We start from the raw sequence: 14835 nt of genomic DNA, 5'->3' as shown, positions 1-14835 counted from the left end.
TGCTTGAGTGGATGTAAAAGATCCCCTGTCACTATTCTGAATAACAGCAGGGGAGTTCTCCCCAGTGTCCTAGCCAATATTTATTCCTCAATCAACAACAACAGTTAATGACCTGGTTATTATCACATTGCTGTTTGGGAGAGCTTACTGTGTGTAAATTGGCTGCCTCGTTTTCTACATTACAACAGTGACTACACTTCAAAAAGTACTTCATTGGCTGTTAAGCACTTTGAGATATCTGCTTCTCATGAGAAGTGCTATATAAATGCAAGTCTTTTCTTTTTATTTTAAACCTGAATGCTCTTGTTACTGACCCTCCTGCCACTGGAAACAGTTTCTTCTCATTTACTCTCTCTAAGCCCTTCATTATTTTGAATGCCTCTTTTAAATCTCTTAACCTTCTCTGCTCTACTAAGGACAATCCCAGCATCTCCAGCTTCTCCATATAACTAAAGTTCCTCATCCCTGCTACCATTCGAGTAAATCTCTTCAACCTCTCTAAAGCCTTGACATCCTTCCTAAAGTGTGGTGCTCAGAGTTGGACACGGTACTCCAGTTGGACACAGAGTTGGACACGGTACTCCAGTTGGACACAGAGTTGGACACGGTACTCCAGTTGGACACAGAGTTGGACACGGTACTCCGGTTGGACACAGAGTTGGACACGGTACTCCGGTTGGACACAGAGTTGGACACAGTACTCTGGCTGGACACAGAGTTGGACACGGTACTCCGGTTGGACACAGAGTTGGACACGGTACTCCGGTTGGACACAGAGTTGGACACAGTACTCCGGTTGGACACGGTACTCCGGTTGGACACAGTACTCCAGTTGGACACGGTACTCCGGTTGGACACAGAGTTGGACACAGTACTCCGGTTGGACACAGAGTTGGACACAGTACTCCGGTTGGACACGGTACTCCGGTTGGACACAGTACTCCAGTTGGACACGGTACTCCGGTTGGACACAGAGTTGGACACAGTACTCCGGTTGGACACAGAGTTGGACACAGTACTCTGGCTGGACACAGAGTTGGACACGGTACTCTGGTTGGACACAGAGTTGGACACGGTACTCTGGTTGAGAGCAGTGTTTTATAAAGGTTAGTATACCTTCCTTGTCTCTGCATTCTATTCCTCTGTTAATAAAGCCCAAGATCCCATATTCCTTTTTAACAGACTTTGCAACTTGTCCTGCCATCTTCAATGATTTGTGCATCTATTATCCAGGTTTCTCTGCTCCTGCACCCCCCTCCCCTTTAGAACTGTTCCCTTTATTTTATATTTTTTCTCCTCGTTCTTCCTACCAAAATTTCATTAAATTAAACATCATCTTCCATGTGTCTGCCCATTTCACCATTCTGTCTATGTATATCCTCCTGAAGTCTGTCTTATCCTCACTGTTTCCTACATTTCCAAGTTTTGTATCATCTGCAAACATTAAGATGATGCTCTGCAGAGCCTAGTCCAGGTTATTAATATATAGAAGAATGAGCAATGGCCTTAATGCTGACCCCTGGGTTTACCTCCCTCCAGTCTGAAAAATAACCATTTATCACTAATCTCTGCTTTCTGTCCTCTAACCAACTTTTTACCCATTCTGTCAGTGTCCCTTTAACCTGTTATAGGATAATTTATCAAACATCTTTTGAAACTCCACATACATAATATTAAACACATTACCCTCATCAACCCATTCCATTACTGACAGAAGGTGTTGATGGTGCAAGGCAAAAGGAGAAGTTAATTGGATGAGTAAAGAAACAACAGAAGAGTCTAAAGGAGGTGTAAATTGGAATCGCGGAGACATCACCAACAACTGCTGTCTGGAAACTGTGGGAACAGGTTATCACCTGAAATTGTTGAACACAAAATTGAGTCTGGGAGGCTGTCAAGTTTCTAAACAAAAGGTGAGGTGCTATTCCTCGAGTTTCATTGGAACAGTATAAAAGCCTGAGGACAGAGAGATCAGAGTGGAAATGGGGAGTAGAATAAAAATGACAAGTGACCAGAAACTCGGTCACATTTATGCACTGAATGGAGGTGTCCCACAAAGCAATTAGCCAATCTGTGCATTGTGTCCCCTACATAGAGGACACTGCATTGTGATTACAGAATACATTGCAGTAAATTGAAAGAAATACAAATAAATCACTGTTTCACCTGAAAGGAGTACCTGGGCCTTGGGCAGTGAGAAGGGAGGAAGTAAGAGGACAGGTGTTGCATCTCCTCTGCTTGCATGGAAAAGTGCTGTGGATAAGGGGAGGATTGTTGGGGGTGACTGAGGAGTGTACCAGGGTGTCAGGGAGGAAACAATCACTCAGAATGCTGAGAGGGCAGAGGGAGATAGGTTTGGTGGTGGCATCACGCCAGAGGTGATGGAAATGGTGGAAGATGATCCAATGAATGTGGAGACTGTTGGGGTGGAAGGTGAAGAATCCTATCGTGGTTCCTGGGGGGAGGGGAATGGGTGAAAGCAGAAATAGAGTCAAAGGCCTCATCAACCATGGTGGAAAACAAATTCATTTAGGAAAAAGGAAACCAAATCAGATGGTGAAAAGATGAAAATCAGAGATGGATAAGCATCCTGAACCGAGGGAGTGCCAATGGTAGTGTAGAGGCAATATCACTGGACTAGTAATCCAGAGGTGGGTGATGGCAGAGGGATGTTTCTGTGACAGGGAGTCTGTTTCCAGTGGGGTTCCGCAGGGCTTGGTGCTGGGGCCCTTGCTGTTTGTGGTTTACATCAATGATTTGGACTTAAAAGAAAAATGCAAAATCAAATGTAAAAATATTCAACTAGAGGAGAGCTAATTTCAATCAGTTGAAAAGGGACCTGACCAGGTAGATTTGAATCAAACACCAAAACAAAATAGTGCTGAAACTGGAAATCAAAAATAAATACAGAAAATGCTAGAAATACTCAGCAGGTCAGGCAGCATCTGTGGAGAGAGAAACAGAGTTAACAGCCTGACACCTTGAATAATTTCTTGGTCTCTACCCAGCTCTGCAACTGTGTCACGCGTGTGACATTGGGAAGAATTTTTGGGTCAGCAAGCAGTGGTGGGGCCCACTCACCGACACATAAGGTGATGCATGGTGACATTGGGTGTGTGTCCCAATGTCAGCACGCGCCAGTTAGAGTTTCAGTTCGGCAGGTATGCAGCTGAGTCGGTTGCGTACCCACTGAACAACAAAGGCCTATTAAGGCCATTTAAATATCAATTAAAACAATAACCTGAGCTGCCCGTCCAACCTTAAGGTTGTCGGGCAGGCGAAGAGCCCAGGCGGCCTTCGCATTTATCATGAAACCTCATCCACGGGCGGGATAGTGTTTCATGAAGGGTTTATTAATTAAATAAAGAAGATTCAAACATTTGATGAATGTGTCCCAGCTCATGTGAGGCTGTCACGTGAGGGGACATGTCTAAATAATTTTTTCTAGCTTGAATAAAATCTTACATTCTGAATTTAACCTATCTGAGGTAGCTCTGTGCCTCGGGGAGATTTCTGCACTCTTTCACACACGCATGCACGATAGCGTGTACTCCCAACTCAGGGAATCCACCACCCCTACCCGCATGGAGAGCGCTCAGCACCTTAATTGGCCCACCCATGTAAAATGGCGTGTGCATCCCCAATCGGGGGTGCCAATTGGGCTTGTCCCCACTCCCTGCCCGCCCCCACACAACCCTCCCAAACGGGGGAAATTTCTGCCCATTATCTTGAAATGTAATTGAGCTGGAAGTGTGCTCAGCCTTCAGTGTTGCTGCATGGGTAGGAGTACTTTTTCAATACTGGAGAGACTTTAGTGGTTAAGTTTAAAATTGATCTCATATGAACGTTAGAGTGAAGGATATTCAAATTTGTTTCATTGTTTGATAGAATATATCAAATAGATATAACCAAGACAACATTGTGTACATTGAAGCAATATTCTCTTTGTGGTATTCAGTTAGACTCTAGTTTTCATCATACATGGACACCAATATGTGATACTTAAAAATGAAGTTCAGTGCAATTAAGATAATTCATCAGGTGGCAGTTAAAACATGTAACCTGATAGGAAACAATGTGATCAGAGTGTAGCCAATAACCCTGTAAAAAGATATGAATGTGTTACAAAGGACTAGCAAGATACAAGACTAGAAAAACCATGGTCACGGTTGTAGATTTAGAAGCCTTCTGTCTTTTAGCTTGGAGCCTTTCTCTCTGCCCCTTACTTATAACTTCAATTAACAGGACCTTATCCTAATCGCCGTCCTTCCTTTGACTTAAAGGTCTTCTCGGGACTTTCCTTTTTCCTTTAGGACCTGCTCCCTGCTTTCTGGGACCTTCTCCTTTAGTTTTTAGGGGAAATCTATTCTCTCTGCAGTTCCCTCTGCTGTGCCCAGCCTCTCTGGAATCCTGGCTTCAACTGAACTAAAAAACAGCTTAGACCTGCTGTCTCCACTCAAAAATGAAACTAGATCCCAGGTTTCACTTTTTTAACTCACAAATAGAAAAAATATAAATTAAACTTAAAGCTACAGCTTATTCCTTACACACACAAATACACAGATATAAGATAGAAGCAAAATACTGCAGATGCTGGAAATCTAAAATAAAAATAGAAAATGCTGGAAAAACTCAGCAGATCAGGCAGCATCTGTGGAGATAGAAATAGAGTTAACATTGAACATTTCGAGTCCATATGACTCTTCTTCAGACCTGCTGGGTTTTTCTAGCATTTTCTGTTATTATTTCAAAGACAAATATACTTAAACAATCTCTATTTCCCAACACCATGAATGTAAAATAAAAATATTGTGTGCTGAAAATGTTTGAATTATGCAAGAGAAACATTTGTGCTGCTCAGGACACCATTCAAAAAATATGAAATGAACTGAACTTTAATTACATCCCATTGTAATCATCAGAAGGGGAAATGCTTCGAAAGGATGACCAGATACTACTTCAAAAGAGAAATAAACAGGAACCGTCAGGAATTCACTTGCATTTCTAATCAATCCTCATAATGGTTGCTATGCTCTAGGACACTAACTCCAACAACCGTGACCATGGTTTTTCTAGTCTTGTATCTTGCTAGTCCTTTGTAACACATTCATATCTTTTTACAGGGTTATTGGCTACACTCTGATCACATTGTTTCCTATCAGGTTACATGTTTTAACTGCCTTCTGATGAATTATCTTAATTGCACTGAACTTCATTTTTAAATATCACATATTGGTGTCCATGTATGATGAAAACTAGAGTCTAACTGAATACCACAAAGAGAATTTTAAATGTAGATTTAAAGCAATATAGGTTTGTGAGGAGCCAGAAAATCCAAGGAGATAGCTGAAGGTCTGTAACTGTGGGCATGTGAAACAGTGGTGTTCTGATGGCACAGCTGAGCATTTGAGAGAGAGCGCTTAGAAGGAAGCTTGAATTCATGTGGTGACCCAGGGGAGAGGAATATCGGAAGGAGAGTTTGAAACCCTGGAGGTGAACCCTTGTGGAAGGTGTCTGAAAGAAAGTGTAAGTTTGGGAGAAGATTCCAACATGGGTTCTTCAAAAATGGAGATCGGAAACCCTTATGTGAAAGATGGAGTTCAGTGAGACTGGTTGGCTCACAGTGTGTCAAGCTTCTGGTGGGGGTGGGGGGGTGGGGGAGTTGAGGAGAGATCCATAGCATCTGATTGGAGGGCATCTGTCACTTGGTTTCAGAGCATGGTGTGTGTGACCACGGGTCAACTATTGGGCTATATGGACTGTGTACCTACTGTGAAAATAAGGGTGTAAGATAGCTTTTCTAACTTGTGTTATCCTTACAAATCTGGATATGTCTGTAAAGGAATAGGTGTGGGTGAAGGTGTATTGTAATTTAGTTCATCTTTTCTTGTTTAATACATGTTTTATTCTTTTGCTAAAAGTTCATCAGCTGACTCCAGTGACTGTTCAGTAGCCACACGTATTGACACAAAAAATAAAGGTTAGAATCTATCAAGCCAAGTTCCACCCTGGGATCTGGCTTCTCCAGTAGTAACATCAGCTGGGATCATAACAATGGGATGTGGGCAGTGGTGGCTGGGCCAGAATTTATTGCCAATCCCTAGTTGCCCTTGAGCAGGTGGGGGTGAGCTGCCTTCTTGAACCGCTGCAGTCCATGTGGTGTAGGTACACCCACAGTGCTGTTAGGAAGGGAGTTCCAGGATTTTGACCCAGCAACAGTGAAGGAACGGCGATATATTTCCAAGTCAGGATGGTGAGTGGCTTGGAGGGGAACTTCCAGGTGGAGGTGTTCCCATGTGTCTGCTGCCCTTGTCCTTCTAGATGGTAGTGGTCGTGGGTTTGGAAGATGCTGTCTAAGGAGCCTTGGTGAATCCCTGCAGTGCATCCTGTAGATGGTACACACACTGCTGCTACTGTGTGTTGGTGGTGGAGGGAGTGAATGTTTGTGGATGTTGTGCCAATCAAGTGGGCTGCTTTGTGCTGGATGTTTTCAGGCTTCTCAAGTGTTGTGGGAGCTGAACTCATCCAGGCAAGAGGGGAGTATTCCATCACATTCCTGACTTGTGCCCTATAGGTGGCGGACAGGCTTTGGGGAGTCAGGAGGTGAGTTACTCGTCTCACTATTCCCAGCCTCTGACCTGCTCTTGTAGCCACAGTATTTATATGGCTAGTCCAGTTCAGTTTCTGGTCAATGGTAATCCCCAGGATGTTGATAGTGGGGGATTCAGTGATGGTGATGTCATTGAATGTCAAGGGGCAATGATTGGATTCTCTCTTGTTGGGGATGGTCATTACCTGACACTTGTGTGGTGAGAATGTTGCCACTTGTCAGCCCAAGCCTGGATATTGTCAGGATAAAGTCTGGATAAAAAAATTTCCCTGACATGTCCCCTCATGTGACACTGTCACCTGGGTTGGGACATGTCCTTACCTTTTATTTAAACATTTGATAAACATTTAAAAGCCCTCATGAAGCCTCATCCCGCCCTTGCAGAGGTTTCATGCTTTCTCTGAGGCCCGGCCTGGGCTCCGGGCCTGGGGGCTCTGGGCCGGGGGGTCCGGGTCTGGGGGCTCTGGGCCTGCGGTCCGGGCCTGGGGGCTCTGGGCCTGGGGTCCGGGCCTGGGGGGTCTGGGCCTGGGGTCCGGGCCTGGGGGCTCTGGGCCTGGGGTCCGGGCCTGGGGGGTCTGGGCCTGGGGTCCGGGCCTGGGGACTCTGGGCCTGGGGTCCGGGCCTGGGGGGTCCGGGCCTGGGGGCTCTGGGCCTGGGGTCCGGGCCTGGGGGGTCTGGGCCTGGGGTCCGGGCCTGGGGGGTCTGGGCCTGGGGTCTGGGCCTGGGGGGTCCGGGCCTGGGGGCTCTGGGCCTGGGCTCTGGGCCTGGGGGGTCTGGGCCTGGGCTCTGGGCCTGGGGTCTGGGCCTGGGGGGTCTGGGCCTGGGGTCTGGGCCTGGGGGGTCCGGGCCTGGGCTCTGGGCCTGGGCTCTGGGCCTGGGGGGTCTGGGCCTGGGCTCTGGGCCTGGGGTCTGGGCCTGGGGGGTCCGGGCCTGGGGTCCGGGCCTGGGGGGTCCGGGCCTGGGGGCTCTGGGCCTGGGGGCTCTGGGCCTGGGGTCTGGGCCTGGGGGCTCTGGGCCTGGGGTCTGGGCCTGGGGTCTGGGCCTGGGGGCTCTGGGCCTGGGGTCTGGGCCTGGGGTCTGGGCCTGGGGGCTCTGGGCCTGGGCTCTGGGCCTGGGCTCTGGGCCTGGGGGCTCTGGGCCTGATGCGGGGTGACGGAGGGACACACGCGAGCGGCCCCACCCCCACTTGCCAATCAGAAAAACCTGCCCATGGACTGCGGCGGTTGAAGAAAGCAGCTCACAACTACCTGCTCAAGGGGCAATTAGGGACGGGCAATAATTTTCACCCAGTCACAGCGACGCCCATGTCCCATGAATGAAAAAAATGTTTTTGTTTTCGTTTTCTGGATTCATGCCCATGTGCAATGTCGGGATTTTCTAGTTTCCAGGACTCGGTTATGGGAGTTACGGAAGCAGCTGAAGCACCTGCTGGATTAGAAATTAAGAACTGACAACAAAAAGGACAGAGACTAAAAAACAATCAAGAAGGGTCAATGTCCAGAGACCTTGATTCACAGGCCCTTGCCTTTGCCGTTGCCGTTGCCGTTGCCGTTGCCGTTGCCTTTGCCGTTGCCGTTGCCGTTGCCGTTGCCTTTGCCGTTGCCGTTGCCGTTGCCTTTGCCGTTGCCGTTGCCGTTGCCTTTGCCGTTGCCGTTGCCGTTGCTCACACACATGAAACAGGAACTGGAATTCAGGCAAGTGTACAGTTTGCAACAGAGCATTCAAAACCTACAGAGGAGTGGAAGGATATAGCTCGTGGCTTATTGAATTGAAGGGTTAGAACTTACCATTAAACTCCAGAGGGAGGAAGTGATTGATGCTGCTCAAAGATAATGAAAAAGACCCATTTGAAATGGAAGTAGGAGAAACGGCAAGATAGTAAAATATTCAAAGATCAAACCAAGCAGGATTATGACACCTTCTGCGTGAACATAAAAAGCATCTCAATAATATTATTGAAACGGGCTGAAAGAGATTTCGATCAGAGGAGAAATGGTTTGTTAATGTACTAAGATGCCATTTTGACCTTGTCTCGAAATAAGAACTTACCCCACGTGAGTTCAGAAAGTGAGCTTGCAGATGGAATTACACCTACAGTAATGAAAAGGACAATTGGTCTAATCTTACTGGTTACATTTCTTGCCTTTTCTTTTGGTTAAACCTTTGCAGTTGTACAATATGATCTGTGTAGTTGTGAAACAAAATGAAAAGTTTATTTGTATAGAATGCAATAAGCTATTTTTTGGAAGGTCATGATGTTAAGTTCTTGTAAAGAGGATTTAAGGCTATTGGAAAGAAACCTGTGCTGTTGTGAAACTTTCTTTCTTTCGAGAGTGAAGGTGTGATGAATTCTAAAGAGAAAAGAGGGAAAACTTTAAATCAGACACCAGGACCTTGGAGTTTGGGAACTACAGTTCTCACTGGCCTCGGTGGTCTCTGCACAGGTGCTAGCTGTACATTGGCCACACATGCACAGTTGCGGGTATTTTCCTGTTTCCATGTCACGAGACGGCCCTGTGCACATGCGCAGTTCATTATTTTTCATGTCTTCAGATCAGGAAGCCAGCTCTGCGCAGAAGAGAAAAGAGGAAGAAAGTGAAACAGCGTGAAAATAAGATCAGGTGACCGGGAAGGCTGGTGACTCCTTACCTTTGCAGCAGGGGCATTCTGCTCGGCGTGGCTGAACATTTCAGAGTGTGCATGGAAGCTGAAGTTTGAAAGCACTTAGCGATCCAGGGGAAAAGAAAATTGGAGGGGGAGATTGAAACCCTGGAGGTAGGTCCTTGTTGAAGACACCCGAGTGAAAGCGTCATTTGCAAGCCCTTGTGAGAAAAACAGGTGTCTCATGGTGTGACAAGCATCTGTGGGGTGGGCGGTGGGGGTGGGGAGTGGTGCTGCTGGTGGGGGGAAGGATGATGAGAAATCCATAGACATGGCTTTGGTGGCATTTGGCACCTGCCTTTGGAGTGTAGTGTGTCTGATAACAGTTCGCCTGTAAGTTTACATGTACTGTATAATTCCTGTGAATATTAGAGTATAAAATACAGATTGTAAATTGTGTTACCTTTACGAATTTGTATGATTCTGTAAAGTTATAGTTGAGGCAAAGGAATAGTGTGATTTCAGTCATTTACTGGTGTTCATATTGACATCTTTCCAACCTTTTTGTCTACTGTACTAGAGTTAATTTTTCTTGCTAAATGAATGTTTTATTCTTTTGTTAAAAGTTATCAGCAGACTCCTGTGAATCTGTTCAGTAACTTCTCTCTACAGTTTCGAAACAAAACTAAGGGGAGAATTTTCTCCCTGTGGGGCAGGCTGGGCAGGAGCGGCCAGTGGTTGGCTGAACACAGGATTTTTACGGGTGCTGAGTGCTCCCTGTGCGGGTGGAAGGGGAGGGAGAGTCAGGGCCTGCGCTCTATCGCATAGAAGGACACAGAAATCTCTCTGAGGCATGGAGCTGCCTCAGGGAGATTATTTTCATTATGGAAACCTAAAAATAAATAGAAAAAATTATTCAGACAGTGTCACATGAGCTGGGACATGTCAATGAATGTTAATAAAAATTTTTATTGATTTATAAACCCTTCATGAAACCTCATCCCACTGGTGGATGAGGTTTCATGATAAATGAGAAGGCCGCCTGGGCTCTTCGCCTGCCTCCCAACCTTAAGGTTGGACGGGCAGTCCTGTTAATTCTTTCAGCTGGTTGTTAAATGGCCTTAATAGGCCTTTGACAGTTCGGGACACACACCCGATGTCATTTTAGGCGTTGGGGAGTGGGGATCACCCTCGCATGCCAACCGGGGGATTCAGGACTAAAAGTTCGGATCTATCAAACCAGGTTGCATTCTGGAATCTGACATGTCCAGCAGCAAAATCAGCTAAGATCATAACAGGTTATTGTTTAGGAATTAGGATTTGGGGTGGGTGTCTAATAATAGGATATAGAGTTATTGTTTAGGATTAGGATTTAGAGTTATTGATTAGAAATAGGATTTAGTTTTGTGTTTAGATTTAGGATTTAGGGTTAGCGTTTAGGATGTGAATTTAGGGTCAGTGTTTCAGATAAAGATTTAAGGTTAGTGTTTAAGATGTGAATTTAGGGTTAGTGTTCAAGATTAGGATTTAAGATTAGGATTTAGAGTCAGTATTTAAGATTAGGATTTAAGGTTAGTGTTTAAGATTAGGATTTATAATTAGTGTTTAGGATTAGGATTTCAGGTTAGTCTTTAAAATTAGGATTCAGAGTAAGTGTATAAATTTAGGGTTAAGGGTTAGTGTTTAAAATTAGGAATCAAGATTAGAGTTTAAGATTAGGATTTAGGGTTAGTTTAAGATTAGGATTTAGGGTTAGTGTTTAAAATTAGGATTTAGGATTGGTGTTTAAAATTAGGATTCAAGATTAGAGTTTAAGATTAGGATTTAGGGTTAATTTAAGATTAGGATTTAGGGTTAGTGTTTACGACTAGGATTCAGGGTTAGTGTTAAAGATTATGATTCAGGACTAGTGTTTAAGGTCAGGATTCAGGATTAGTGTTTAAGATTAGGATTTAGGCTTAGTGTTTAAGATTAGGATTCAAGGTTAATGCTTAATATTAGGATTCAGGGTTAGAGTCTAAGATTAGTATTTAGGTTTCGTGTTTAAGATTAGGATTTGGGGTTAGTGTTTAAAGTTAGGATTTAAGATTAGTCTTCTAGATTAGGATTTAGGGTTAATGTTTAAGATTAGGATTTAGGATTAGCGTTAAAGATTAGGATTTTGGGTTAGTGTTGAAGATTAGGATTTAGGATTAGTGAGACAGATTAGGATTTAGGTTTAGTGTTTACAATTAGGTTTAGGGTTAGTGGTTAAGATTAGGAGTTAGGATTAGTGTTTAAGATTAGGATTTAGGGTTAGTGTTAAAGATTAGGATTTAGGATTAGTGTTTAAAATAAGGATTTAGGATTATTGTTTAAAATTAGGATTCAGGGTTAGTGTTTAAGACTAGGATTTAGGGATTGTGTTTAAGATTCGAATTTAGGATTTAAGGTTAGTGTTTAGGATTAGTTTTTAAGATTAGGAATTAGGATTAGTGCTGAAGATTAGGATTCAGGGTTAGTATTTAAGATTAGGATTTAGGGTTAGTGCTTCAGGTTAGGATTTAGGGTTAATGTTTAAGATTAGGATTTAAGGTTAGTGTTTAAGGTTAGGATTTAGGGTTAGTGTTCACGATTAGGATTTAGGGTTAGTGTTTAAGATTAGGAATTAGGGTTAGTGCTTAAGATTGGGATTTATGGTTAGTGGTTAAAATTAGGATTCAGGATTAGTGTTTAAGATTAGGATTTAGGGTTTGTGTTTAAAATTAGGATTTAAAGTTAGTGTTTAAGATTAGAATTCAGGGTTAGTGTTTAAGATTAGGATTTAAGGTTAGGGTTTAAGATTAGGATATAAAGTTAGTGTTTAGAATTAGGATTTAAGGATAGTCTTTAAGATTAGGATTCACAGTGAGTGTTTAAATTTAGGATCAAGGTTTAGTGTTTAAAATTATGATTCAGGATTAGTGTTTAAGTTTAGGATTCAGGGTTAGAGTTTAAGATTAGGATTTAGGATTTGTGTTTCAGGTAAGGATTTAATGTTAGTGTTTAAGATTACAATTCAGGGTCAGTGTTTAAGATTAGGAAATAAGGTTAGTGTTTAAGATTAGGATTCACAGTGAGTATTTAAATTTAGGATCCAGGTTTAGTGTTTAAAATGATGATTCAAGATTAGTGTTTAAGGTTAGGATTTTGGGTTAGTTTAAGATTAGGAATTAGTATTCTTGTTTAAGATTAGGATTTAAGGTTAGTGTTTAAGATGAAGATTTAAAGTTAGTGTTTAGGATTAGGATTAAGTTTAGTCTTTAAGATTAGGATTCAGAGTGAGAGTTGAAATTTAGGATTAAGGGTTAGTGTTTAAAATTAGGAATCAAGATTAGAGTTTAAGAATAGGATTTAGGGTTAGTTTATGATTAGGATTTAGGGTTATTGTTTAATATTAGGATTTAGGATCAGGGTTTAAGATTAGGATTTAGGATTAGTGTTTAAAATTAGGATTTAGGATTAATGTTTAAAATTAAGATTTAGGATTAGTGTTTAAGATTAGGATTTAGGGTTAGTGTTCAATATTAGGATTTAGGGTTAGTGTTCAATATTAGGATTTAGGATTAGTGTTTAAAATTAGGATTTAGGATTAATGTTTAAAATTAAGATTTAGGATTAGTGTTTAAGATTAGGATTTAGGGTTAGTGTTTAAGATTAGGATTCAGGGTTAGTATTTAAAATAAGGATTTAAGGTTAATGTTTAAGATTAGGATTCAGGGTTAGTGTTTAAGATTAGGATTTAGGATTAGTGTTTAAGATTAGGATTCAGGATTAGTGTTTAAGATTAGGATTCAGGGTTAGTGTTTAAGATTAGGATTTAGGATTAGTGTTTAAGATTAGGATTCAGGGTTAGTGTTTAAGATTAGGATTCAGGATTACTGATTAAGATTAGGATTCAGGGTAACTGCTTAAGATTAGGATTCAGGGTTAGTGTTTAAGATTAGGATTCAGGATTAGTGTTTAAGATTAGGATTCAGGGTTAGTGTTTAAGATTAGGATTCAGGATTAGTGTTTAAGATTAGGATTCAGGGTTAGTGTTTAAGATTAGGATTCAGGATTAGTGTTTAAGATTAGGATTCAGGGTTAGTGTTTACGACTAGGATTCAGGGTTAGTGTTAAAGATTATGATTCAGGACTAGTGTTTAAGGTTAGGATTCAGGATTAGTGTTTAAGATTAGGATTCAGGGTTAGTGTTTAAGATTAGGATTCAGGATTAGTGTTTAAGATTAGGATTCAGGGTTAGTGTTTAAGATTAGGATTCAGGATTACTGCTTAAGATTAGGATTCAGGGTTAGTGTTTAAGATTAGGATTCAGGGTTAGTGTTTAAGATTAGGATTCAGGATTACTGCTTAAGATTAGGATTCAGGGTTAGTGTTTAAGATTAGGATTCAGGATTAGTGTTTAAGATTAGGATTCAGGATTACTGCTTAAGATTAGGATTCAGGGTTAGTGTTTAAGATTAGGATTTAGGATTAGTGTTTAAGATTAGGATTCAGGGTTAGTGTTTAAGATTAGGATTCAGGATTAGTGTTTAAGATTAGGATTCAGGGTTAGTGTTTAAGATTAGGATTCAGGATTACTGCTTAAGATTAGGATTCAGGGTTAGTGTTTAAGATTAGGATTCAGGGTTAGTGTTTAAGATTAGGATTCAGGGTTAGTGTTTAAGATTAGGATTCAGGATTAGTGTTTAAGATTAGGATTCAGGGTTAGTGTTTAAGATTAGGATTCAGGATTAGTGTTTAAGATTAGGATTCAGGGTTAGTGTTTAAGATTAGGATTCAGGATTAGTGTTTAAGATTAGGATTCAGGGTTAGTGTTTACGACTAGGATTCAGGGTTAGTGTTAAAGATTATGATTCAGGACTAGTGTTTAAGGTTAGGATTCAGGATTAGTGTTTAAGATTAGGATTCAGGGTTAGTGTTTAAGATTAGGATTCAGGATTAGTGTTTAAGATTAGGATTCAGGGTTAGTGTTTAAGATTAGGATTCAGGATTACTGCTTAAGATTAGGATTCAGGGTTAGTGTTTAAGATTAGGATTCAGGATTAGTGTTTAAGATTAGGATTCAGGGTTAGTGTTTAAGATTAGGATTCAGGATTAGTGTTTAAGATTAGGATTCAGGGTTAGTGTTTACGACTAGGATTCAGGGTTAGTGTTAAAGATTATGATTCAGGACTAGTGTTTAAGGTTAGGATTCAGGATTAGTGTTTAAGATTAGGATTTAGGCTTAGTGTTTAAGATAAGGATTCAAGGTTAATGTTTAATATTAGGATTCAGGGTTAGAGTCTAGGATTAGTATTTAGGTTTCGTGTTTAAGATTAGGATTTGGGGTAAGTGTTTAAGATTAGGATTTAGGGTTAGTGTTTAAAGTTAGGATTTAAGATTAGTCTTCCAGATTAGGATTTAGGGTTAATGTTTAAGATTAGGATTTAGGATTAGCGTTTAACATTAGGATTTAGGGTTAGCGTTAAAGATTAGGATTTTGGGTTAGTGTTGAAGATTAGGATTTAGGGTTAGTGTGTCAGATTAGGATTTAGGTTTAGTGTTTAAGATTAGGATTTAGGGTTAGTGGTTAAGATTAGGAGTTAGGGTTAGTGTTAAAG

The 14835-nt window shown here is 41.9% G+C and overlaps 1 protein-coding gene across 1 annotated transcript; it reads right to left on the bottom strand.

Moving 5' to 3' along the window:
* Nucleotides 1-6999: 6999 nt before the first annotated feature.
* LOC121292389 (basic proline-rich protein-like) lies at nt 7000-9298 on the bottom strand. The gene is made up of 4 exons (XM_041214239.1): nt 9260-9298; nt 8738-8793; nt 8126-8293; nt 7000-7795 (listed from the first exon to the last, which is right to left on the bottom strand). Exons 1-4 carry the CDS (start codon nt 9296-9298, stop codon nt 7000-7002), a joined length of 1059 nt encoding a protein of 352 aa, XP_041070173.1.
* Nucleotides 9299-14835: the final 5537 nt, after the last annotated feature.

This window comes from Carcharodon carcharias, chromosome 20 (genome assembly GCF_017639515.1).
Source record: "Carcharodon carcharias isolate sCarCar2 chromosome 20, sCarCar2.pri, whole genome shotgun sequence".
Classification (NCBI taxonomy): Eukaryota; Metazoa; Chordata; class Chondrichthyes; order Lamniformes; family Lamnidae; genus Carcharodon; species Carcharodon carcharias.
This window is presented reverse-complemented; position numbering and strand designations above follow the sequence as displayed.